The 26,722-nt window shown below is 46.3% G+C and overlaps 1 protein-coding gene across 9 annotated transcripts in view; it reads left to right on the forward strand.

Moving 5' to 3' along the window:
- Positions 1 to 26,722, forward strand: part of PRLR (prolactin receptor) — a 170,845-nt gene that overhangs the window by 128,491 nt on the left and 15,632 nt on the right. For 3 of the 9 annotated variants that reach the window (XM_035715167.2, XM_035715171.2, XM_035715168.2), the window contains 3 exons: positions 15,826 to 15,938; positions 18,712 to 18,844; positions 20,243 to 20,412. In XM_035715167.2, the coding sequence (XP_035571060.1) occupies positions 15,869 to 15,938; positions 18,712 to 18,844; positions 20,243 to 20,412 (373 nt within the window). In that variant the 5' untranslated portion in view covers positions 15,826 to 15,868. Of the gene's footprint in view, positions 1 to 15,726; positions 15,939 to 17,821; positions 18,063 to 18,711; positions 18,845 to 20,242; positions 20,413 to 26,722 lie in introns of those variants that run through there. The other 6 variants (XM_035715172.2, XM_035715174.2, XM_035715173.2 and 3 more) reach the window with 3 other exon arrangements.

Genomic DNA, 26,722 nt, shown 5'->3' on the forward strand with positions numbered 1-26,722 from the left:
AGAAGAGGAAGAAGGGGCCCCATCTCCGTGAATGGAAATGGAGGAAGGGAAGGAGTCTGGGCTCACAGGGCATCTCCCGGTCAGAGGGTGCTGTGTGTGTGAACTTGCATGAAGCTGGCCTCAAAGTTTGACTCCCATGTCCTCCTTTTCCATGTGTGAGCACTGAGTCCAGAGGGCTGGATCCACAGTGGGGGTGTGCTGGAAATGTTTAACAATTGCCCCCTGCCCCAAGGAAAAAAGAAGAAATAAGAAAAACCTGAATTGTGCCATTTGCCAATTCCCGTAGTACAAATACGTAGGCTCCCTATGGCTGAGTTCAGGCTACCAGCCTGGAGCCACCTGGCTTACAGCATTCCTGAAAACTTAACAGTTGCCCTCTGTGGTAGCTGGGTGCACGCACCACGCACCCCTGCAGAGAGTCCCCTTGAAGTCACAGCTCCAGAGCCCTCCTCACAGGAAATTACCTGAGCCCTCCCCAGCCCAGGTCTTTCCCCAGGAGAATGCCCCTTCTAGGCCGAGAGGGTGGAGAAGCGGCCAATTCTCCCTTCACCATCACTATCTTCCTTCTCCACCTCTTTCTGCTAGAGCTAGGTCTTTCAAACATCAGCTTGCAGAAGAACCACCCGAGTGCTTGTTGCAAGTGCCCCTTCTGTAAAAGGCACAACATAGGGAGTATAGTGATGGGTATTATAATAGCATCCCACAGTGACAGACGGTAGCTACCCTTGTGCTGGGCAGAGCGAAACATCTGGAGATGCTGAATCACTGCGCTGTACACCTGAAACTTATATAACATTGTGTGTCAACTCTTCTCAAATGAGAAAATATTTTTTAAAGCAACAAAACATTTAAAAATGCCCCTTCTAGTACAAACTTGCAACCAGTAGATAAACACGTCCTAGAGATCTAATGCGGAGCGTAGTGACTGTAGCTGACAGTGCTGTGCTACAAACTTCAAAGCTGCTAAGAGACCAGGTCTTAATTGTTCCCATCAACGTGACATGATGGCAGTGTGGTGGGCATATGGTGATACAGAAATGTGTCAAATCAGCATGATATACACCTTAAACTTATATAATGTTACATGCTAATTATATTTCAGTAATTTTTTTTTAATTTTAAAAAATGTCATTTTCTAGGCCCCGCCCTCCAAAACCTTTGTTTGACCCATTATATCTGGTATGGGCAATGCTGCTTAGAACACTCTAGAAGCAGTGATCCAGGAACATCCACTCCTATTGACAGACCATCCCTGCATCCCCATGGCAGCCAGCACCAGAGCCACCTGTGTGTAGGGGAAGGAGGGAGACCTTTATCAGGTAATGGGCCCCCTTGAAGGGCTCGGAACCCACGGCCCCAGGGACCTCTGGTGGCCATGGCACGTGGTTAACAATACAGATCTCAGAGCCTAACTGCTGACCAACTATATCCATTTTACAGGCTATGCGACCTTGGTCAACTCATGGAGCCTCTCTGGCCCCCAGTGTCCTCATCTGTAAAATGGATATATTATTAACAGTCCTTGCACCTCAGCACCTCAGGCTTGTTATGAGGGAGAGGAATGTAGTGTGTCCTGTATGAGGGTTTGCCAGTTTTATCACCACACATTTTGAGCACACTGGAGGCTTTTAAGATAGGGTTGTTGGTTTAAACTACTTACCCCTTTGAGCTTCAGTTTTCTCATATTTGAAATGGGAACAATGATGTAGTAGCAGTAGCAATGAGTAGTAACGATAGTCACCTGCCCACTGCACAGGATTTTTTTTTTTTTTTTTTAGATTTTATTTCTTTATTCATGAGAAACACAGAGAGAGAGGCAGAGACATGGGCAGAGAGAGAAGCAGGCTCCCTGTGAGGAACCCAATGAAGAACTCGATCCCAGGACCCTGGCATGACACCTTGAGCTGAAGACAGATGCTCAACTGCTGAGCCACCCAGGCGTCCCTGCACAGGATTATTGTAAAAATAAAATATGATGATGAGAAAGTGCAAAGTGCTTTGTAAACTATAACCATCTAGATAAAAGGTTTGTTTGTCATTTGATCTTTGATGTTGTTACTAATTTGAGGCAGAACTCAGAGGCTACAGACTGGATTCTCGTTTTTGCTCTGTCTTCTACACTGAGTGATAGTGGACATAGCCCATTACCCCTCTGAGCCTCAGTTTCCTCTCCTTTCAAATGGAGCCTCTTAGCAGAGGTGTTGCATGTGTTAGATGACCTTGTGCCAGTTAATGCTTTCCCACTTTCACTTCACACTGGAATGTTCCAGAGGGCCTTTTAAAAATGCCTGTGTATGGCTAGGCCCAATCCTCAACCAGTTAATCAGAATCTCTAGTGACAAGGTCACAGGAATGGGTACTTTTAAGAAGTTCCCTACATTGTCCTAATGCAAATTCTGGGTTGAAAACCAATCATTTCTGGGGTGTCTGGGTGGCTCAGTTAGTTAAGCCTCCAACTCTTGGTTTCTGCACAGGTCATGATCTCAGGGTCCTGGAATCGAGCCTCGTATTGGGCTCCACACTCAGCAGAGAGTCTGATTGAGGATTCTCTCTCTCTCTCTCTCTCTCTCTCTCTCTCTCAAATAAGTAAAATTTTTATTAAAAAGATTTCTGTGAAACAGCTATGTAAGACATAATCTACAACTTATGGTGTTTTTAAAAATGTTATTAGTTGATTGATGATCTCATGAGAAACTAGTTACTCTGAAAATAGGCCAACATCTGTTTTGCACCCTCTGCCTAAAGTGTGCCCTTGCCAGGGAGGACTGCAGCTCACCCACATGTTATTCTGGCCTTCAAGCCAGGCAGGTCATGTGAAAACCAGTCTCCCCCAAGTTGGAGATGCTGCTGGGAAGCTGTGTCGGCCCATGCACAATGCCTCGAGCCACAGAGATGGATTCAGACTCTGTTTTATTAAAAGTGACTCCAGTGCAAAGCTGCATACATGACAGCATATAAGTTTACCCCATCTGGGTCCGGAGCCAGGAGATGTTTCTATTGAAGTCCCATATGTGGTACCAATCCAGAGTCAGCTCCAATTTGGACAAATGCTGCCTCTGCCAACCTTTTGCATCTTGGGGCTCCACCAAGTTCCCCCTCAGTGGCACCTCTGGGGGTCATGGGAGAGGAGGGAGGGAGGGTGTCTGCTATCAGAGGTGGACAGTTTATATCAGTCTCTGTACTGTTTCTCATAACTTTCACACAGCCATGGTGTTCTGACTACAATGCTGTACTCTCATAGGATGGTCATTTTGTATAAAAGTAGTTCCTGGAAAGAAGAGGCAAGATTGTGGAAGAGTAAGGGTCTTCTTTTCATCTGGTCCCCTTAATTTTGCTAGATAACTATCAAACCATCCTGAACACCTATGAATTCAACCTGAGACATAAAGAAAGAATGGCTGGAACTCTACAAATAGAAAAGTGACCATTTTTCATAAGTGTGTATTTTGCTTGGGTCATGGTTGACATTTTTGACCCTGCTCATTCATACAGCCATTCTTCATGAAACAAAATGACTATAAAGAAGGAATTCACAACAAAAGAAAGAACCAGAGATAATACTCTCTGCAACAGATCTAATGGATATGGACTTAAGTAAAATGTCATAGGTGGAGTTCAGGATAACAATCATTAGAGTTACTAGTTGGGCTTGAAAAAAGCATGAAAGACTCTAGAATCTCTTACTGCAGAAATGAGATGTAATCAGGCCAAAATCAGAAATACTCTGAGGTGCAGTCTAAACTAGATGTTCTAACAACTAGAGTAAATGAGGCAGAAGAAAGAATAAGTGACATAGAAGACAAGTTGATGGTAAGAAAGGAAGTGAGAAAAAGAGACAAAAAGACAACAAAGAGCTCATAAGGAAAGGCTCCAAGAAATAATGATGGTTTGAAAAAAAAAATAACATCCTTATTGGAATTCCTGAGGGCACAAGGAGAGAGAGAGCCAGAAGGTATATTTAAGCAAATCATAGCTAAGAACTTCCCTAATCTGAGGAAGGAAACAGGCATTCATATCCAAGAAGTAGAGAGGACCCCTCCCAAAATCAGTAAAAATAGATCAACACACTGACATATAATAGTGAAGCTTGCAAATTCCAGAGAAAAAGAGAAAATCCTGAAAGCAGCCCGAGACAAGACATTCCTAACAAAGAGGGAGAAATATTAGAATGACAGCAGACCTCTCCACAGAGACCTGGCAGGCTAGAAAGTGCTGGCATGATATATTCGGGGTACTAAATGAGAAGAACATGCAGCCAAGAATACTTGATCAAGCAAAGCTGTCATTAAGAATGGAAGGAGAGGTAAAGAGTTCTAGGACAAACAGAAACTGAAAGAATATGTGACCACCAAGCCACTCCTGCAAGAAATATTAAGGGGCATACTGTAAGCAAAGAAGGAGCCCAAAGAGACAGAGACAATCTGCAGAAACAGAGCTAGTACAGATAATACAGTGGCACTAAATTCACATTTTCAATAGTTACTACAAACGTGAATGGATTAAATGCTCCAGTCAAAAGACACAGGGTATCAGATTGGATAAAAAAGAAGCAAGACCCATCCATATGCTATCTATAAGAGACTCGTTTTAGACCTAAAGACACCTTCAGACTGAAAATGAGGTGATGGAGAACCATTTACTATACAAATGGACCTCAAAATAAAGTGGGAGTAGTGATCCTCATATCAGAAGAATTAGATTTTAAACCAAAGACTGTAATAGATGAAGAGGAACACAATAGCATATTTAAAGCGCCTATCCAACAAGAACATCTAACAATTATAAATATATATGCTTCTAATTTGAGAGTAGCCAGTTATATCAACCAGTTAATAACCAAAGTAAAGAAACATGCAGATAATAATACATTAACTGTAGGAGAATTCAACACCCCACTCACAGCAATGGAAAGATCATAGAAGCAGAAGATCAACAAAGAAACAAGGGCTTTGTTTTTTTGTTTTTAAAGATTTTATTTATTTATTCATAAGAGACCCACAGAGAGAGGCAAAGACACAGGCAGAGGGAGAAGCAGGATCCATGCGTGGAGCCTGATGTGGGACTTGATACCAGGTCTCCAGGATCACACCCTGGGCCAAAGGCAGGCGCTAAACCACTGAGCCATCCAGGGATCCCATGGGCTTTGAATGACACACTGGACCAGATGGACTTCACAGATATATAGAGAGCATCCTGTTCTAATGTAACAGAATATACATTCTTCTCCACTGTACATGGAATTTTCTTCAGATAGACCACATACTGGGTCATAAATAAGTCTCAACTGACACCAAAAGATTGGGGTTATACCCTGCATATTTTCAGGCCACAGTGCTTTGAAACCTGAACTCCATCACAAGAGGAAATTTGGAAGAAACTCAAGTACTTGGAGGTTAAAGAGCATCTTCCTAAAGAATAAATGGCTCAACCTGGAAATTAGAGAAGAATTAAAAAGATTTATGCAAACTATGAAACAAAAATGAAAGCACAACTTTTCAAAACCTTTGGAATACAACAAAGGCTGTCCTAAAAAAGGAAATATATTTCAATACAAGTCTTTCTCAAAAAATTAGAATAATCTCAAATACACAAGCTAACTTATACCCAAAGGCGTTGGAGAAAGAACAGCAAATAAAGTCTAAACCAAGCAGGAGAAGAAAAATGTAAAGATTAGAGCAGAAATCAATGAAATAGAAAGTAGAATAGTAGAACAGACCATTTAAACTAGGAGCTTATGGGCAGCCTGGGTGGCTCAGCAGTTTAGTGCTGACTTCAGCCCAGGGTGTGATCCTGGAGACCCGGGATCGAGTCCCACGTCAGGCTCCCTGCATGGGGCTGCTTCTCCCTCTGCCTGTGTCTCTGCCTCTCTCTCTCTCTCTCTCTCTCTGTCTCTCATGAATAAATAAATTTAAAAAAAATAAAAGAATTAATAAAATAGGTAAACCCCTACCCACACTTATTAAAAAGAAAAGACTCAAATTAGTAAAATCATGAATGAAAGAGAGGAGATCACAACCAACTCTGAAGAAATAGAAACAATTATAAGAACATATTATGCTCAACTAGATGCCAACAAATTAGGCAATCTGGAAGAAATGCATTCTTGGAAACTTATAAACTACCAAAACTGAAACAGGAAGAAATTGAAAACCTGAACAGACCAGTAACCAGCAAGGAAATTGAAGCAGCCACCAAAAACCTTCCAAGAAACAGGAGTCCAGGGCCAGATGGCTTCCCAGGGGAATTCCACCAAACATTTAAAGAAGAAATAATACCTGTTCTACTGAAGCTGAATAATACCTATTCTATCAAAAGATAGAAATGGAAGGAAAACTTCCAAACTTGTTCTATGAGGCCAGCGTTACCTTGATCCCAAAACCAGACAAAGATCCCATCCAAAAGGAGAATTACAGACCAATATCCCTGATGAACATGGATGTCAAAATACTCACCAAGATACTAGCCGATAGGATCCAACAGTACATTAAAGAGATTATTCACCACGACCAAGTAGGATTTACTCCTGAGATGCAAGAGTAGTTCAACATTTGCAAATCAGTCAATGTGATAGATGACATTAATAAAAGGAAAGAAACATATGATCCTCTCAGTTAATGCAGAAAAGGCATTTGACAAAATATAGCATCCTCTCTTAATTAAAACTTTTCAAAGTTAATGGATAGAGGGAACATACCTCAGTATCATAAAAGCCATCTATAGGGCAGCCCAGGTGTATCAGCAATTTAGTGCTGACTTCAGCCCAAGGCGTGATCCTGGAGACCTGGGATCAAGTCCCACGTCAGGCTCCCTGCATGGAGTCTGCTTCTCCCTCTGCCTGTGTCTCTGCCTCTCTCTGTGTGTGTCTCACGAATAAATAAATAAAATCTTTAAAAAAAAACCATCTATGAAAAGCGACTGAATATATCATTCTCAGTGGGGAATACTTGAGAACTTTTCCCTTAAGATCAGGAACATGACAGGGATGCCCATTCTCACCACTGTTGTTCAACATAGTACTAGAAGTCCTAGCCTTAGCAATCTGACAACAAAAAAGAAATAAAAGGCATTCAAATGGGCAGAGGTCAAACTCTCACTCTGCAGATGACGTGATACTGTATGTGGAAAACCCAAAAGACCCCACCCCAAAACTGCTAGAACACATACTGCAGTTCAACAATGTGGCAGGACACAAAATCAATGCACAGAAATCAGTAGCATTTCTATACACTAACAGTGAGACTGAAGAAAGAGAAATTAAGGAATTGATCCCATTTACAATTGCACCAAAACCTATACAATACCTAGGAATAAACCTAACCAAAGAGGTAAAGGATCTGTACTTTAAAAACTACAGAACACTTATGAAAGAAATTGAGGAAGACACAAAGAGATGGAAATACATTCCGTGCTCTGGATTGGAAGAATAAGTTTTGTGAAAATGTCTGTGCTACCCAGAGCAATCTACACATTCAGTGCCATCCTTATGAAAATGCCATGGACATTTTTCACAGAGTTGGAACAAATAATACTAAGATTTGTATGGAACCAGAAAAGACCCTGCATAGCCAGAGGAATGTTGAGAAAGAAAACCAAAGCTGGGGACATCACAATGCCTGACTTCAAGCTCTGTTTCAAAGCTGTGATCATCAAAAGAGCATGGTACTATCACAAAAACAGACACACAGATCAATGGAACAGAATAGAAAACCAAAAAATGGACCCTCCGCTCTATAGTCAACTCGTCTTTGATGAAGCAGGAAAGAATACCCAATGGAAAAAAGACATTCGCTTCAATAAATGGTGTTGGGAAGATTGGACAGCATATGCAGAAGAATGAAACTAGACCATTCTCTTACACCATACACAAGGATAAACTCAAAGTGGATGGAAGACCTACATGTGGGACAAGAATCCATCAAAAGAGAACACAGGCAGCAACCTTTTCTACCTCAGCCACAACAACTTCTTGCAAGACATGTCTCAAGAGGCAAGGCAAACAAAAGCAAAAATGAACTATTGGGACTTCATCAAGATAAAAAGCTTTTGCAGAGCAAAGAAAACAGTCAACAAAACTGTAAGGCAACCTACAGAATGGGGGGAGATATTTGCAAATGACATATCAGATAAAGGGCTAGTATCCAAGATCTATAAAGAGCCAAACTGTGGAAGGAGCCACGATGCCCTTCGACAAATGAATGGGTAAAGATGTGGTCTGTATATACAATGGAGTATTACTCAGCCATCAAAAAGGATGAATATCTATTATTTACACTGATGTGGATGGAACTGGAGGGTGTTACACTGAGTGAAATAAGTCAATTGGATAAAGACAATTATATGGTTTCATTCATGTGTGGAATGTAAGAAATAGTGCAAGGGACCATAAGGGAAGGAGTGGAAACTGAGTGGGGAAAAATTAGAGAAGAAGACAAACCATGAGAGACTCTTAACTCTGGGAAACAAACTGAGGGTTCCTGAAGGGGTGGTGGTTGTGGGGATGGGATAACTGGATGACAGGCATTAAAGGGGGGCACATGATGTGATGAGCACCGGGTGTTCCATTGTATGTTGGCAAATTGAATAAGTGAATGAATGAGTAAATAAATAAATAAATAAATAAATAAATAAATAAATAAAGTTCCCTTGTGGAAAGTGCCAGACGTTTCCCACCAAAGGACATCTCACACTAGGGAATAAGATGGAAAATTGAGAAGCAGTAAGATGTAAACTTGATAGTTGCATGATAAAAAAAAATAATAATAATAATGGATGGTCACCTGAGCAAGGGTCCCGCAGTGAAGGTTCACAAGCAAATGTGTAAATATGTTGTCCAGGCTCCGGACACAGAAACAGGTCATCGGGGAGAGCTGGGGCCTTCATCTCCCACTCCCAGGGTTCCCGGAGCACCACATCCCCAGCTTTGTGTGTCTGCATCCAAGAGCAAAGAGCGGCCACCATGTTCTCCTTAAAGCCTGTTGCCTCCCTTCTCAAAGACAGAAAACTAAGCGGGCTCCTCGTTTATTGTTGGATAACACTAACCTAGGACCAGCTCCCTTGTATGCAGTTTCATCCTATATCCTTGATTCTTTGGGGGCGTTTTCACCTTTATGGCTTCACTGATTCACTTACTCATTCTCCAGGCAATCACTGGCCACTGACTTTGGGCAGAGTTGTTATCATGGTCTTAATCTTGAGCCTTAATCTCAACCTTTGGCTGCTCTCCCCACCCTGAGCAGATTATGGCTCCCGTTTGCCAGACTAAATGTTGGCATTCTAAATTGGGAGGGCAAGCCAGGCTTCTGGAAATCAAGGTACCTGTGGAGTTCCCTCGCTGTTATTTTAGCCTCAGGCTATCTAACCAGAGTGGCACAGCAGGTAAAGAGCCCCAGTGGCCAAAGGGCCCCAACCAGGAAGACCCCAAAGGATACAAATACAGTTCCTAATACTTAAAACAATGGATTAATACACATAAAATTTGTTCGCAAGAAATAAGACTTTTTACATTTTTAGGACAAGAGAGACATTTGAAATTTGACTTGCATTCACAGTCAGGAGATGGGGCACTCCTAACCACTGATGGTAGGAAACCCAAGGCGGAGAGGGGTGCAAGAGAATTTGAGGAGTTCAGAGCCTCCCTATCATCTGAGTCTTGTTTTTGTTTTTTAATGTCCTGTACTCTTAATTCAAAGTTTCTTCATATGTTAAATACCTTCAGAAGTGTTTAAATTTTTATAAGACTTTATTTATTTATTCATGAGAGATACAGGGAGGCAGAGACATAGGCAAGGAACCTGATGTGGGGCTCGATCCCAGGACCCCGGGATCATGACCTGAGCTGGAGGCAGATGCTCAACCACTGAGCCACCAGGTGCCCCCAGAAGTGTTGAAACCTCCAACTGATTCTATTCAACATTTTTAATTGTGCAAATACTCTTACCATTTTTAACTGAAAATACTCTTCACTAGGTATCTGGTAAGCTCAGAAAAATACAACAAATGGATGCTATTTTCTGTTCTAATTTTTTTTCTTATTGTAAAATGGAAATATTTAAGTCCAATAAATAATTATAATAGGTCTTTATCTCCATTCAGAATAACTTACCTGAAACACATTTTATGCAACAAAACTCATCAAGTAATTGGTTCTTATTTATTACTCTTTTTATTGTTTCATCAAATTTATATGCTGCAAAATTATAGGCTTTTTCTATTTCTTTTTTTTTAAGATTTTGTTTATTCATGAGAGACACAGAGAGAGGCAGAGACACAGGCAGAGGGAGGAGCAGGCTCCATGCAGGGAGCCACATGGGACTCGATCCCAGGACCCCAGGATCACAACCTGAGCCAAAGGCAGACGCTCAACCACTGAGCCACCCAGCCGTCCCTGGCTTTTTCTATTTCATTCTTTTTTTGGTAAAAAAAAAACTTAAAACTAGGGGATCCCTGGGTGGCGCAATGGTTTGGCGCCTGCCTTTGGCCCGGGGCGCGATCCTGGAGTCCCGGGATCGAATCCCACATCGGGCTCCCGGTGCATGGAGCCTGCTTCTCCCTCTGCCTGTGTCTCTGCCTCTCTCTCTCTTTCTCTCTCTCTCTCTGACTATCATAAATAAATAAAAAATAAAAAAAGTATCCTTTAAAAAAAAAAAACTTAAAACTTAAAACCAGGAGCTTCATCAAATTTTAATTTTTTTATTTCTTATGTCTCTTACTTTGTTGAAACAAACAAATAAAAAAAAAAAAAACACAGTTTGCCCATTTCCCCACCCCCTCAATCCCTCCACCTCTGGCTGCTACCAATCTATTCTCTATATCTATAAGTTTAGCTTTATAGACATAGGTAGGCAATAGACATTTTTTTAGATTCCATGTATAAGAAGGATCACCCAGTATTTGTCCTGCCATCTGAGCCTTTGTTAGTCTTAACAAAACCCATAGTTTGCCAAAACCTGGAAATGACTCAAATGCCCATCAAGAGTAGAATGAATAAATTATGGCCTTTCATTCAATATGAAATGAATGGAGATAAATGAGATGAAGTGAAAATGAATTTTGTAAAACTATATGTAAAAAGATGAGTCATACAGCAGCGTGGAATTAAGGAAGTCAGCCACACTCACAAAATGCATGTTGTATGATTCCATTTCTATAAAGTACAAAAGTTTGCAAAAGTCATCTGTGGTGTTAGAAGTCAGAAGAACGGTTTCTATTGGGGGGTAGAGATTGGGAGGAGACACCAGAGCGACTTTGGGGGTGCTGTTAGTGTTCTTTGTGTTGGTCATAACACAAGCATATTCACTTTGCAATAATTCATTAAACAGAATACCTACAGTTTGTGCATGCCTTATGTGTGATGATCTATAAAAAAATCCAAATGTTGACTTGGGCCCTACTTATCCATCAGAAGTTGAGCTTGCTATAGCTAGGTAGGTCCTCAGAGCCACTGTCTAGCATGCTAGGTCCATTTCTAGAGTCAAGGGACTCTAAGGATCCATTTCTGGGTCAAAAATATGATTAGAATATTGGAGCAATAGTGGCAGATGAGTCAGGTCAGGATGGGGACTGCATTCACTTAGGTTTGGGGAGCAAGTCCCACAGAATGGTAGAGCCGAGACCCATGCCATTCAGGATTGGTTCAGGGCTTGGGTAGGCCAGAATATGCAGATGGTGGGTACACAGTGGGTCTACTAGTGGGTAGACAGTGGGGAATGGTATGTTAGGAGCTCAGATCTGTGATTTTTAACTCTCAGGAGCCACACTGCCTCTCCTCCTATGGTTTGCCCTTTCCACTATGGATAGTAGAATCAGCACCCACCATGGGACTGTGACCCTAATTTTCTATCCAAGGAGAATAGCTCTTATTTCTTAGAAAAGCAAGCTATGAGGCATAAATTTCCCTTTTTAAACTCTTGGTCTATGTAGAAAAGACTTGGCTTAATGGAAGAGGGTGATGAAGGGAAGCTTTTGGAAAAGAGAGCCTAGACAGGATCAGCATTGATGCAGAGCAAAATGGGGAAGGAGGATTTTGTGGAGATCATACCACAGTGGGCCATAGTATTGTGGGAAGATTTGTTTGAATAAGATAATGGGAGGAACAAAGTTGGGGGGAGGGTCTTTGAGGATTCAGAAGCAAGGTAGCTTGTCATGGACAAGGTATGGGGCCTGCTGACTTCATACAGACCTGCTCTTCAGTCCTGAATCTTGCGTTTTTAAACCATAATCACGTCCAGTGAGCTAGTGGGGACTGAAGCAAGATAAGTGTCCTTGAACTGAGGTATGGGGCTGACTTTTTCCTAATTGGAGTCCAAATATCTGGAGCAATTTGCCCCCATAACCATCACTAAAAGCAGGCTGTGGACTCTCTTTGGTTGTTCCAGCCCCAACTGGGGTCAATAAGGAGGCCCTTGATCAAGATCTCACTTGCAGTGGGGGCTGGGAAGCCAAGGGGAGGCTCAGAGAAACAAAAAACAAATTTATCCCTAGCCTCGCATCCACCAGCCATAAAAACTGGTCAGTGGACAAGCAGGAGATAAGCCTAGTTCTGGGAAAAACCACAATACGTGACCAACATTAAGCTTCAGTGTAGCTCCCTTAGGAGTTAGCAGTTGTGATTACCTTTCTCTGTGAAGGTTTACTTACCCTACTGTGTTTGACCTGCTGGGGAATAAGATGCAAGAGGAGTTGAGAAATCGTTGTTGAAACACAGTAACACCACCACGAGGTCTAATTCCCTGGCACGAGGATTTCAAGGCCCCAGAGAGTACATGGTGGCTATTAGCAGATTTTAGGATAGCTGAGGAGATCCCAGGGGAAATGGATTTTTGTTTTCGTTTGTTTTTTAGTCCATAAAATACTTCCTAAAAGCATTCTTGTAGGAAAACTTTATTTAAGAGAGTTTCTTTGAGCCTGGGCCAGCAGAGCAGGAAATATGAGCAATGGCAATGTCTGCTCCTACCCACCCCCACCCTGCTTTCCCCATCTAGCCATTTCTTTTACAAAACACATGCAGCCCTGGTCTGTAGAGCTGCCCGGGCAGCATCTGACCTTGCCTAAAAATTATGATTTACAGCATGTTGATCTCGAGCATTGTGAGGCAATGCCCAAAAAAGCAGAGAAGTCTCAATAAAAAGGTTATTCTAGAACTTTCTCAGCCAGTGGGCTAAATCCCATCCCCAAGCCAGGAGGAGATCATCAGATTGCCAAGACAGAGAAGCCTCCCAGGGCTGTATAGACCGAATGCAGCCGGATTTGCGAGAGCCAAGTGTCTGAGATCCCCAACACACGTGGGACCGGCAGCTGGGGTAACCCTTAACCCTCCCTGGCTCTCCCGACTCGGCACCTGCTCACTCCAGGTAGTTGCTGTTGTCTCCCCTCCCCCGCCCCCGCCACGGAAGGAGGAATCCTTGCACCATCCATCACAGACCCTCTGCAAGTCAAGATGATCCTCAGATGCTCTTGGATTCACTGTATTTCTCTCTCCCGTTGGCATGGGACTTTGCTGACCCTCTCTGGGCTTCAGTAGGAGCACCTGTTAACGGGGGGAGGAGGGGGCCGGGGGGTAACAGTCTGTGCCACTCAGGGGCTGCCTTGACGGCTAACTGAAATGCAAGTGATGACATTAGTTATCCTGGGATTTCTCCCTATTTACCACCTGAGCATCTTTAACCCAGGCACATGCCCATGGAAGCAAACATCTAAAAGTTCAGATTTTCCTGTCTGCTACTCATAATACTTTGCAAAAGCTTCTGGAAGTAGCCTCCCTCTTGCCCTCATCACCACAGCTATATCTCCCCATGACAACATCCACATCTCCTACATCCCAAAAGGAGGTCGATTTTCTACGTGTGTACTTGCAGTTTTTGTTCTGTGATATCTGAGTGATTTTGTGCGTGTTCAGAATGATTCGATGACTACCTATCATGTTCCAGGAATGAGACAAGCTCAGGGTCCCATGATCCAGCATCTTAACTCCTCCTTCCCAACGCTGTTATAGCAAAGACGGTGTGCGGAATTCCTTCTGCTTTATATGCTGAAGATCAAATGTGAATCTGGTATTTTATGTCAAAATTACCTAAATTTATTTCCGTCCCTACTCTTATCTCAGTACTAAGGATTCATTACCTGTCTGAGTGCATGTTATACAATTATTCTATTATTTTGCATAATAAAAAAAATGACATGCAAGTGATGAGAACACTTAGCACCGTGTCTGGCCCACAGCTAGTGCTCCAGACAGGGTGGGCATGGTTATACCCACTGGGAGCCTTTAGCAACTCGGTTTAAATTGAATGACCCAAGGGGTTGGATGGGGCAGGTGGTTTAGAATGTGCAGCCTGGGGAGAGGGAGGCATTTGGAAGGAATCCTGGAAGAGCAACTAGAATGTCCCCAAAGAACAGCATACTGGCTTCCTCACAGTAGCCGTTACTAAACCAAAAGCCCCAATATAAGAGAGCACTTGATGGGGACGCCTGGGTGGCTCAGCGGCTGAGCATCTGCCTTCGGCCCTGGAGTGATCCTGGAGTCCCAGGATCGAGTCCCACATTGGGCTCTGCACAGAGCCTGCTTCTCCCTCTGCCTGTGTCTCTCATGAATAAATAAATAAAATCTTTCAGAGAGAGAGAGAGAGAGAGAGCACTTGATGGTGCCAAGGTGCCCCAAATCTCTGTTGTCACTAAGATTTCCATTTGCAAGTATGTGTCAGAGGAAGTGGTGGCAGGGGGAGAGAGCCTTCTGGAAGCTGTCCATGAGGTGGTGTCCAGCTAGCACACGGGGAACCACCTCTGGCCCGGAGGGACTGGTGAAGGTTGGTGTTCTCAGGGCTCGTCAGACAACACCCAGCCGTTTCAAATGTCTCAAAATGGGCTGCCTTAGCGCTCCATGTTCTTCCCTTGATTTATAAAAATCCTGAGATTTGAAACAAAATGTATGCCATATGTTTCCAAGAAGTTACACTTAGTTCATCAAATTTGTTGTTTTCTGAGAGCTCTTTGGAATCCAACAAGACTAGTGAACCTTTTTCAAATGTCTTCAAAAAAATTTTTTTTTCTTAGAAGAACATTTAGAGACTTTGAAATTTGTTCCAAGGGTAAAAATAATAGTATTAATAATAAATTGCCCTAAACTCTCAAGCCCTGCAGGTTTCAAATTGACTTAATTCTCCCAAACCAAGGAACTTGAATTATTACTGGGGTTTGTCATTTCTTGAAAGAGGAGAAAGCAAAAGCGTGCTTGCTGGAGTTCCCTGTGTGGTTCGCAGGTATGCCCACAGCCCAGCAAACTTCTTCCTCAGCCTATCCTTGGAGAGGAAGCTCCACCCAACCGCCCCAAACCCCCCCACCTCCACGACTTGACATCAGTGAGGCCAGATTGAAGTCTCCTGAGGGTACTTACCCAGTGTGTTGACTTTTCAGCCTGGCTTATTTCTGGCTAACGGATCAAAGTCCTCCCAGAAGGGATCTCTGGTAGGGCATGCAATCTGTGTCACATGAAATGGGTGATATATTGTTAGGCGAGCGCAGGGTGGAAAGAGAACCATTTCTCTTTGAGGTCTGCATGGGAGCGGGGAGCCAGAGCGGCTGCCCCGTGGCTGCCCTTGAACGTTGTCATCTGATGACCTCTGGTGGCAGACTTTCTCCTCGCATGTGTGCATGGATGCTTCTGAGCCAAGCCATCCAACCAAGTTACATTTTCCTACATTCCTTTCCTCCTCTTTTGTCATTCACATTAAGCAAGGAGCAAGGATCAGTTGCAAACACCCAGAAGACAGTGGTGCATGTGCCTGGCCAGACAGTCACTTCACAAAAGTCGCCTGGTGCCTTCTCTTCCAGTGAACGTCTGATACATTTCCCGTAGAGAGAGAAAGGAGCCAAAATGAAGGAAAGTGTGGCATCCAGAACTGTTTTCATTTTGCTACTTTTTCTCACCACCAGTCTCCTGAATGGTAAGTAAAGAGACTGTCCTGCTCTCTTTAATACCCTGGGGTGTTTCTCGAGACGGTGACGAGTCCACATAGTCCTCTTGTGCTGCAGTTACAGGACATGAAAATGTTATTCGCTGCTATTATTTGCAATATTTTGGGCATTGAAATTAATGCAAAAGTGAGTGCAAAAGAATGAGTGCAGTGAATGCAAAAGTGTATCCCTGAGCTCTGCCTTCTAGCCTCACCCCGGGAGTGCAGGGAAGCAGCTGTCTGAATGACCAGACCGGAGGCTTGGTCCCCCTTCTGTCGGCTTCCTGCTATGCGTGACCTTGAGCCAATCACCTAATCTCTCTGGCTTTCCACATTTTCAAAGGGAGCACAACGATGCCCCTGCACCTCCCATGAAAGAACGTGTGCGGAAAATCTTGGAAACACTGTAAAGAGTTAAAGCGGATTGCTGTTGTGTGGTGGGAAGTGTATAGCTAACTCTAGCATCTGTGCTAATGGGAGAAACGAAGTTCAGGGCTGGAGTGTGCATGCTGGTGTGTGATTATTTCTGAGTGCCCACCTCTGTGTACTTTGGAGTGGGAGAACTTTTGTGTGTACTTCTGCGTGTATTTGCTTCCCTGTGTGTATCTGATTGCAAAGGCTCCTCTGTGTACACCAGCGTGAGTGCACATCTGTGTGTGCACCACCACGTATGTGTGTATTCCCACGTGTGTGCTCGCGTGTACTTCTATGTGTATGCAGCTGCATCTACGGGGAGGGGGGCTGTGCGTGTGTGCATTCGTGAGCCCGGCTCTATGTGGACATACGTGTGCGCCTGTGTGGACCTACGTGGTTGTCCCCCCGTGTGTATTTTATAAGGAGAGGGAGACAGTGCATTAATTTTCACTGTCTCCGCTAAAGTGACTGAAGGGAACATATGACTAATTGTAATTTCACAACTGCTCCCTCCTCTCTTGAGGTTCCTAGAGGTGCTGTGAATAACCAGTGGCATGTGAAAGAGAAAAGCTTCCAGAGAGAGAGAGAGAGAGAGAGAGAGAGAGAGAAGAGCTCCAGTATAATCCATAGGGAAACCTGACGTACTCACATAATCAACAGTTGCCTTAACTGGCTTCTGAGTGTGCTCACCATTGTGCCCTAGGGTTGGGGGGTGTTTTTAATAAACTTTGCATTTTGCCCCACACGCTCGTCCCGGCCCCAACAAAGCACAACAAACAAATCACTTCAATCTGGTGAGAGTGTCCTCAAGAAATTTTCCCTGGAGAAAGAGGAATGTTACGAATACTGGCCAACCCCACCCCGGGCTGGCTGGCATGGAGTTTTAAGGTTTCCTGTGATTCTTTAGAGAGTTTTCAGTGGGCCTGGGGGCGGGAGCTAGAGGGTGGCTGAGCCGCCTCTGACACCACCGGGCCCGGGCGCTGGGTCATATCGTTCCACGGACTCCTTCTTCCTGGCCAGTTCTGGCTGGTGCCCCTCTTCCCCTGCGTGTTCCCTTCCTAACTTGCTCCCTCTGATCTGGTGCTCGCAGAGAAGTTCTGACCTAGGAGCCAGCATCGGGGTGGGGGTGGGGTGAGAGGAGTGTAGGAGAAGGCAGAGGGAACCCCCCAGCACTTGAGTTCCCGAGGCCCGCACCTCTGGAAACCTCTCCTCTCTGCGCTGACTCTCCGAGCTGGGCACTCGGGCATCTGGCGGGACAACAGGAAGGTCGCCGGGCTCCAGGGGCTCCCGGCCCAGCAGCCCAAGGCAGCCTCCCAGGGCCACTCTTCTCCTCTTTGGCCCTGACAGACGAGGAGGAGGAGAGGGGGCCAGCTCACCAAGGGCTTTGGGGATTAAGCAACTGAAAATTCAGCGCCATCCTCCTGACCTTGTATTTCCCACGTCACCTCATTCAGCCCTTCTAGCTTCCAACTGCGATGAGATACGGCGCTTGGGTCATCGTGGCAGCTGGTGACCAGGAGAGCAGCCCCCCACTCCCTCACCTCGTACCATGCCTCCGACCCCAAAAAGAGCCACGGGACTACAAGAGGACCTTTGCTGCCTCACCACAGAAAGACCTGAGGGGGAAAGGGGGGACTATAAGACGAAAGGGACTGAAAAACAAGACTTGGGAATGGGGGCAGGAGAATGAGGAGTTAGACGGTGAGCCTGGGTCAGAGGTCAAAGTCAAATGGAAACAAGGAAATGCGGAGGGAAACAGGAAGGAAAGGAGAAGATGAGGGAGGGGAGGAGAGCAGCTGAAGGCGGAGCGTAGGTGATGATGGGCAAGAACAGAAGTTTCCAGATTGAGTTAATTGTGTGGCAATGGCGTGAGCAGATGGAGAAGCACCAGAGAGCCCCGTGTCAGCCAAGTGTCCGTGGGATGCTTGTGCCCGGGACAGAATTCTTTTCACGGTCACCCTTACACCATGGGAAGCTGTCAGCTGCATGGACCCTGGGATTGCAGAAGGGCCACATGCTCTTCAGTCCACATGCGTCCTCCTCACTCTTGACCTATGTGCTCTGTTGCAATTTTATAGTCACCCATCCTAGCTGGTTGCCATCTCCACCCCACAGGGGACACACACACACACACACACACAATTCTCTCTTTCAGTCCCGCCAACATCAGGCAGCCCCCAGAGGAATGTTGCCGGATGCTGACCCTGGCATTTCAGAGCACCCCACCCCCAGGCCCCTGCACCCCATGCCTCATCGCTCACCTGGTCTCATCAGTCTGCTTCTGTCACTAGCAGGATGGTCCAGTGGTTGAATGCACTGTAATCTTAAGTGGCTTCTGGCTTCTTTCTAGGACAATCACCTCCTGGAAAACCTGAGATCCTTAAATGTCGTTCTCCTGAGAAGGAGACATTCACCTGCTGGTGGAAGCCTGGAGATGATGGAGGACTTCCCACTAATTACACATTGACTTACCACAAGGAAGGGTAAAAAGTTCTCTTCTCTCCTATCAAGCCCCACACGACTGCTCTCAGTCTCCAGGCCCAAAGTTAGAATTACCACCCTTCCCTGGATTGGCGCGAGTAAGGCCCCTGCCACCGGAGAAAAGAACTTCACTGCCCATGTCTACATTTTCCTGGTAATGTCCTGGAGGAGCTCTCTCCATGAGCATGAGCTCAGCCGCCACCCCAGCAATACAATACTACATTACCCCCAGTGTCTGTCCCAAGCTCAGGTTGTGGCCCAAGGTCACATATGAATCTTTCCTTAATGCTAGTTAATTTTAGATGCCTATCTGTAAACCTTGTGCCATTTATAATTTTTTAATAATTTTTACTTTTGCAATATCAGAGGAGTATCATGCAATCCTTAACAACCACGGTAAGTTAGGTTTTCAAACTTGTTTCATGACCAAGAAAGTAAAGAGCCCTATAAGCGAAGGAAGGTAAGGATTTTTCCTTAGCATTTGCCAATCCACGATCTCTGATCTTCCAGAGGGCATATTTGGAGCTAAGGTTGCTGTGAGGGCTAAACAAGGTCACCTCTGTGTGAGAATTTTGTTTTACTCACAATGAAATCATCCTGGAAAGCCCAGGAGGGCTGTATCCTTCCCCAGTGAAGAAAACAGTTGCTGGTTGTGACAGCTGGCCCGCATCCCAAGGATTGCACATTGTTGTACACAAAGCTGTCATCCCTTCTGGGACCCAAAGGAGTATCATGTAAATAGATTTCAGGAACTCAGACTGGCAACCAAAATAAAATAAGCCTTCACACTTCATGGTGTGTCTTGCTTGGAGACCCTGAAGTCTAAATGTAAGCAGCCTAATGAGCCACCTGGTCCTGAAATATCTCCTTCCTTAGTCATGTTACTCTGTTGCTGACTTAGTGGAATCGGAAATATGCTGATGGCAATTTTTACCCTCTTTCATCTTTTTTTTAATGAAACATAATTCAACACATATGTGCAATAAATGCTGCGTTGTGCATGGCCCCTGGTGTGTGTATACAGGGGAGAGTCACAGTTCCTGAGATGACCAGTGGCAAGTCTCTGGGTCGGCAATGCCATGGCCATTGAGAGCTTAAATGTTTATTGGCAGGGGGCATATATGACAAAGCCCACAAAAACCTGTTGAAGAGAAGTTTTGATGAGAAGCAGAGTCATTGAGGACCTAAAGTAACCCTTCCACCATCTCCAGCACCCTTCTTCCCTGTCTCACCCCCAGCTGACACAGGCAGGACACAGAAGTGTGGGGAGCTGTTCCTCAGCTCTGGTTCTTGCATGTGGAAGGTCTAATCTCCAAAACCAGTGTCATTGATCTATTCAGGAAAAGACTAAACTCTTTTTACTACTTTCTTATTCACTGCTAATCTGTTACTCATTGCAGAGAGACACTCACACATGAATGCCCAGACTACATAACCAGTGGCCCCAACTCCTGTTACTTCAACAAGAAGCACACATCCATATGGACAATGTACATCATCACAATAAATGCCACAAACCAGATGGGAAGCAGTTCCTCGGATCCACGTTATGTCGACGTGACTTACATAGGTAAGAAGAAGGGCGACGAGGAAAGAAAGGGATTTGTTACTCCAGTATGGATTTACCAATAGTCAACCTCAGTGTGAGTCTTCTTGGCTTTTGGATGCATCCCCAAAAAGAAAGATAAGAAAATGTTCGATATCTTTCTCAACTGAGTTTTTCAAACCAGTTCTTATCAAGTCATTCATAGCAGTAGGACTGGCACTTGAGATCCTTGTGTTTCTGTGCTTTCCCTTGACCCTTCTCATTCTCTTCGATCCAAGACTGTCCTATTTATGGGCCTCTTATCACTCCTTCCCTCCAGGCCTCCTCCTACAACCAGAGTCCCCTTCTCCCCTCCTTTCTCTCTCCTGATGGAAGACAGAGCTGCTCCATGGAATAGCAGCTCTTAGAAGGTGTCCATTTGCTTCTACACCCACAGGAATTGCCCCAACTGATTTGCCCCAGATTCAGTTCTCAATATACATGTGCTTCTTAGCAACTGGAGCTATTATTTTAAAAATAAATAATTTGGGAAGTAAATACTACTACTTGAACAGCAGGCTGATGGCCAAGATCACAGGCACAATGTTTGGAGTAGTCATTAGGAAAGTAAAACCAAGGCAACCTGAATGCTGCTTCTGGCTTTGCATGATCAACAGTCAGCTGCAAGGCAATTTGGCATTACCGTAGTGGCCTGGATGGTTAGCAGGGGTGACAAAGGGAATCATAGGACAAGAGATGGCTTGGCCAGGCCTGGGCTCAGCCCTCATCTTGGGTAATAATCTGGGAACTAGCTAATTAGGTTCATGGTTACCCAACTCTTCCAGATTTACCTAACACCACTCAATAAGGAAAATAAGATTAAGATTCTCAAGTGTTCACTTGCATATTATCTCAATAGCATGCTATATCAGTGGTTTATTCTTAAAAACTAGAAGAGCTTCCAGCACCAACCAATACACACTTGAATATTTTCTCTTGCAGCAAATAACTGGAACGAGCATAGGGGTGGGAACTGAATTTGATCTTAGGTTAAGAAACTCAGAAAGGCAACCCCACTGGCAAGTAGAAATAGAATAAATTTTACTTCATATAAATTATGGATTTAGTGTCATCATAATACCTATTCAGTCCCTGTTTTTGTGGATTATTTCTTTGGGCTTCCTCTTTCTTTTACAGAGTCCCCCTTAATATTTCTTGCAGAGCTGGTTTGGTCGTCACATATTCTTTCAGTTTCCACCTATCTTGGAAGCTCTTTATCTCTCCTTCTATTCTGAATGAGAGCCTTGCTGGATAAAATATTCTTGGCTGCATGTTCTTCTCATTTAGGACCCTGAATATATCCTGCCAGCCCTTTCTGGCCAGCCAGGTCTCTGTGGAGAGGTCTGCTGTTAACCTAATACTTCTTCCCATATAAGTTAGGGATCGCTTGTCTCTTGCTACTTTAAGGATTTTCTCTTTATCTTTGGAATTTGTAAATTTCGCTATTAAATGTCAAGGTGCTGAAAAGTTTGTATTGATTTGGGGATGATCTCTCTATCTCCTGGATCTGAATGCCTGTTTCCCTCCCCAAAGTGGAAGTTCTCAGCTATGGTTTGTTCAAATTCACTTTCTGGCCCTCTGGCCCTCTTGGCGCTCTCTGGAACTCCAATTATATGTAAATTCTTCCTTCTGAGGCTGTCATTTATTATTATTAAGGTTATTTCCCTTAACCTTTCCTCGTGGTCTTTTCATTGTTTTTCTCTTTTTTCCTCAGCTTCCTTCCTTGTCATCTACTTGTCTTCTGTCACTCACTCTTTCTTCCACCTCATTAATCCTTGTCGTTAGGACCTCCAGTTTGGATTGCATCTCATTTAATTGATTTTTAATTTCGGCCTGATTAGATCTAAATTCTGCTGTCATGAAGTCTCTTGAATCCTTTATGCTTTTTTTCCAGAGCCACCAGTAGCTTTATAATTGTGCTTTGGAATTGGCTTTCTGACATCAAATTGTAATCCATATTCTGTAACTCTGTGGTAGAGAATACTGTTTCTGATTCTTTTGTGGTGAGTTCTTCCTTCTAGTCATTTTTCTCAGTGCAGTGTGGCTGCATGAGCAGGCTGTGTCAAGAATATCAACCACGGCCCAAGTAAATTTCACCCTAGATGATTCTGATGAGGTCAGAGACCAGAAATTGAAAACAAAGATCAGAGTGAAATAAAACAAAAGGACCACTAAAATGAAAAACTAATTTTAAAACAAAGTAGTAAAAAATAAAAGACCAAGAATCCCAAAGAAGAAGAGAAAAAAGAAAAAAAAGAAGAGAAAAAAGAAAAAATAAAGAGAAAAAAGAGAAGAAAAAAGGGGGGGGGACTGGGAGCTGGTGGTGGTGACGAAGTGATCCTCTTGTTTCTGAGTATATTAAGTTCTGTATATTAGAAGATGCTCAGTCCTAAATTTATATAAACCAGAAATACTTGTAGAGGGCCCCAACATTGACCACCAAAACATAAATGAGATAAAAGAAGGGGGCAGAATGGGAATGAGGAATCTCACAGAATGAGCCAGCATGGTATACTACTTGGTTCTGGGTGCATGCTGGTCATGTTTTAGAAGGTATTAACTTCCTCCATTGTAGAACAAAATGAGGCAGAGAAAACCAAAAATACAAAACAAAAACATATCTTGTATATCTCCCAAAATTATGTTCAAGGGAATCAAGAAGTGGAAAATATATCTAGGACCTGTAATTATAGAAATATGAAAGTCAAAAAGGAAGAATCTTAAAAATGAAGAGGTGGTAAAATATTGTAGTTAAGATGGGAAAAGAGAAAAAAATATCAGAAATGTTCAGTCTGATAAAAACGATTTGTACTGGAAAAATGGGGTAGGAGGGGTATCCTCTGGTTCTAAATACTGTAAATCCCTTGACTTCCCTGGAGCTTTCCAGTGCTTCTGGGTCAAGAACCTGCTCTTCCCGTCCTTCCAGCTGGTCTTCTGGGGGAGGGGCTGCTGTGCTGATTCTCAGGTGTGTGCACCTGGGGGAGCTGCCCCGCCCCTGCCAGGTGCACAGCTCAGTGGGAGCTGTTTATCCTGTGAGGCCCCTGCTCCCTGGTGGCCCTGCTCTGTCCCAGGCACAGGGTGGCACCAGGAGGAACAACCACACTGGCGGCGGCCAGCTCTCCAGCCCTGGAGTCCGCTCCTCCAGTAAGCACCTGCAGTCTCCCAGTCTGCACTGGCCTGGATGTTCGGGGGGCGGGGGCGCTGATCTGCACAGCTTGGGGGGCCCAGCAGGAGGGTCCTCCCTATCCTGTGCTCTCCCCGCTTCCCCCCGGGGGCGCCCCAGCAGGAGGGTCCTCGCGTCTTGGGCCCTCCCCACCTCCCCTGGGGGCGTCCCGAGCAGGAGGGTCCTCCCCGTCCTGGGCCCTCCCCGCCTCCCCCAGGGGTGCCCCAGCAGGCGGGTCCTTGCGTCTTGGGCCCTCCCCACCTCCCCCAGGGCACTCCAAGCGGGAGGGTCCTCGCCGTCCTGGGCCCTCCCAGCCTCCGCCGGGGTCGCCCCAGCAGGTGGGTCCTCCCCGTCCTGGGCCCTCCCCGCCTCCCCCAGGGGTGCCCCAGCAGGAGGGTCCTCGCGTCTTGGGCCCTCCCCACCTCCCCTGGGGGCGTCCGGAGCAGGAGGATCTTCCCGGTCCTGGGACCTCCCCGCCTCCCCCGGGGGTGCCCCAGCAGGTGGGTCCTCGCCGTCCTGGGCCCTCCCCGCCTCCCCCGGGGTCGCCCCAGCAGGCGGGTCCTCGCCGTCCTGGGCCCTCCCCGCCTCCCCCGGGGGCGCCCCAGCAGGCGGGTCCTCTCGGTCCTGGGCCCTCCCCGCCTCCCCCGGGGGTGCCCCAGCAGGAGGGTCCTCGCGTCTTGGGCCCTCCCCACCTCCCCCAGGGCACTCCAAGCGGGAGGGTCCTCGCCGTCCTGGGCCCTCCCAGCCTCCGCCGGGGTCGCCCCAGCAGGTGGGTCCTCCCCGTCCTGGGCCCTCCCCGCCTCCCCCAGGGGTGCCCCAGCAGGAGGGTCCTCGCGTCTTGGGCCCTCCCCACCTCCCCTGGGGGCGTCCGGAGCAGGAGGATCCTCCCGGTCCTGGGACCTCCCCGCCTCCCCCCGGGGGTGCCCCAGCAGGTGGGTCCTCGCCGTCCTGGGCCCTCCCCGCCTCCCCCGGGGTCGCCCCAGCAGGCGGGTCCTCGCCGTCCTGGGCCCTCCCCGCCTCCCCCGGGGCGCCCCAGCAGGCGGGTCCTCTCGGTCCTGGGCCCTCCCCGCCTCCCCCGGGGGTGCCCCAGCAGGAGGGTCCTCGCGTCTTGGGCCCTCCCCACCTCCCCCAGGGCACTCCAAGCGGGAGGGTCCTCGCCGTCCTGGGCCCTCCCAGCCTCCGCCGGGGTCGCCCCAGCAGGAGGGTCCTCCCCGTCCTGGGCCCTCCCCGCCTCCCCCGGGGTCGCCCCAGCAGGTGGGTCCTCGCCGTCCTGGGCCCTCCCCGCCTGTCCTTGGGAAGTGCAGGGTCATTTCCCCCGGCGCCCTGGGATCCGGGCCTGCGCCCCTGGAATCGCGCTCCCGGGAGCCCCGAAGGCAGCAGGGCGCAGCCCCTTCCCCCGGAGCCGCCGCCTGAGCTGCTCCCGGGCCCCGCCGGGCGCTCCCGCCCTTTACGGAGCTCCGCCCGCGGGGTGCGGTGTGCTCCGCCCCGCCCCCCTCCTGTTAGTGACCCCGGGAACCTGGAGGCCCCCCACCCTGCGGTCCTGCCCGAGCTCCCTGCTGGGCGCCTTTGTGTCGGGAAGGATCCGGGGCGGATTGTAAAGTCCCCGTGTCTCCGGGGGTCGGGGCTCTCCTGTCCCCAGCCTCCCGCGGCACCCCCAGCCCCGCTCCTCCCGGCCCCTCCCCCACCGGATTCTGTTTTATTTTATTTATTTTTTATTTTCTTTCTCCGCCTTCCTACCTTGTTAGAGGCACAGACCCTTCTCTCTGCAGCGCCGGCCGTTCCCTCGGGGCGTCTCGGGCGGGATCGGTGGGTGGGAGGGTCTGTGGGGCGGAGCGGGGACCCCTGCCCCCGCCCCCGCCCGCGGGCCGCCTCCCACGGGGTCCGTGGCTCTCACCCCGAGCCTCAGCCAGTGACAACCTGCAGCTCGGAATGACAGCGTTGGCAGATAATCTCTGAAATAGATTATGTCCTTGTTGCTATTGCCATTGAATTACATTTAGCAATGTTGAAGGTGCTTGAAAGCAGTGATTCTTTTTTTTTTTTTTAATATTTTTATTTATTTATTCATGAGAGAGAAAGAGAGAGAGGCAGAGACACAGGCCAAGGGAGAAGCAGGCTCCATGCAGGGAGCCCGACGTGGGACTCGACCCCAGGTCTCCAGGATGACGCCCTAGGCCGAAGGCAGGCGCTAAACCTCTGAGCCAGAAAGCAGTGATTCTCATCGAGGGCCTATGTTGCCTCCCCCAGGACATTTAGCAATGACAGGAAACATCTCTGATTATCAGCAGCTGGGGAGGAGGGCCGGGGGATTACTGCCATTTAATGGGTGCAGGCGAGAATGCTGCTAGGCACCCCCCAGTACTCAGGACAGTGCCCCACCCCACCAATAAAGAAGTGTCTGGCCCAAAATACAGGATGCTGAGGTTGAGAAACTTTGCTTTAAAGGATTCATTCTAACCATTTTGCTGGCAGTTTTGTACTAATAGTTTTTGAGGCATTTCTCAGTAAATAGGTGACGTTTGTTTAGGAAGTACATATAAAATGATCTTTCTTAGGGATTTATTTAGTAACATGTAAGCATTAGGATTAGGGGCAAATTTCCTAAAGTTTGCTTTTTAAGGCAACCGTAGGTTATAATGCCAAATACACTACAATTATGTTCACTTCCCGCCTGGCATGGGGACTGATTTGAGGAGGTAATAGATGAATAGAGAAAATATTACTGACCAGCAGGACTGAAATTAGGGTAAGACAAGCAGACAAGCTGGTACCCAAGGCACTCTGCAGAAGGCCCTCACAGACCTGCACTTAAAGGAACCTGAGAATTAATGTCCCCTTAATGTGTGTGTGTGTGTGTGTGTGTGTGGCATAATACACATAACAGAAAATTCACCATTTTACCCATCTTACAATGTGCAATCCAGTGGTATTAGTTCATTCACACTGTTATGCAACCACCATCACTATCCAGTTCCAGAACATTTTCGTCACTCCAAATGGAAACTTCATACCCATTAACCAGTTACTCTGGATTCCCTGCTTTTTCCCAGCCCTAGAACAACCATTAGTCGGCTTTCTAATCTCTGTCTCTAGAGATTTGGTTATTCTGGATAATTCGAGTATATAGAATTA

This window comes from Canis lupus, chromosome 4 (assembly GCF_003254725.2).
Source record: "Canis lupus dingo isolate Sandy chromosome 4, ASM325472v2, whole genome shotgun sequence".
NCBI lineage: Eukaryota > Metazoa > Chordata > Mammalia > Carnivora > Canidae > Canis > Canis lupus.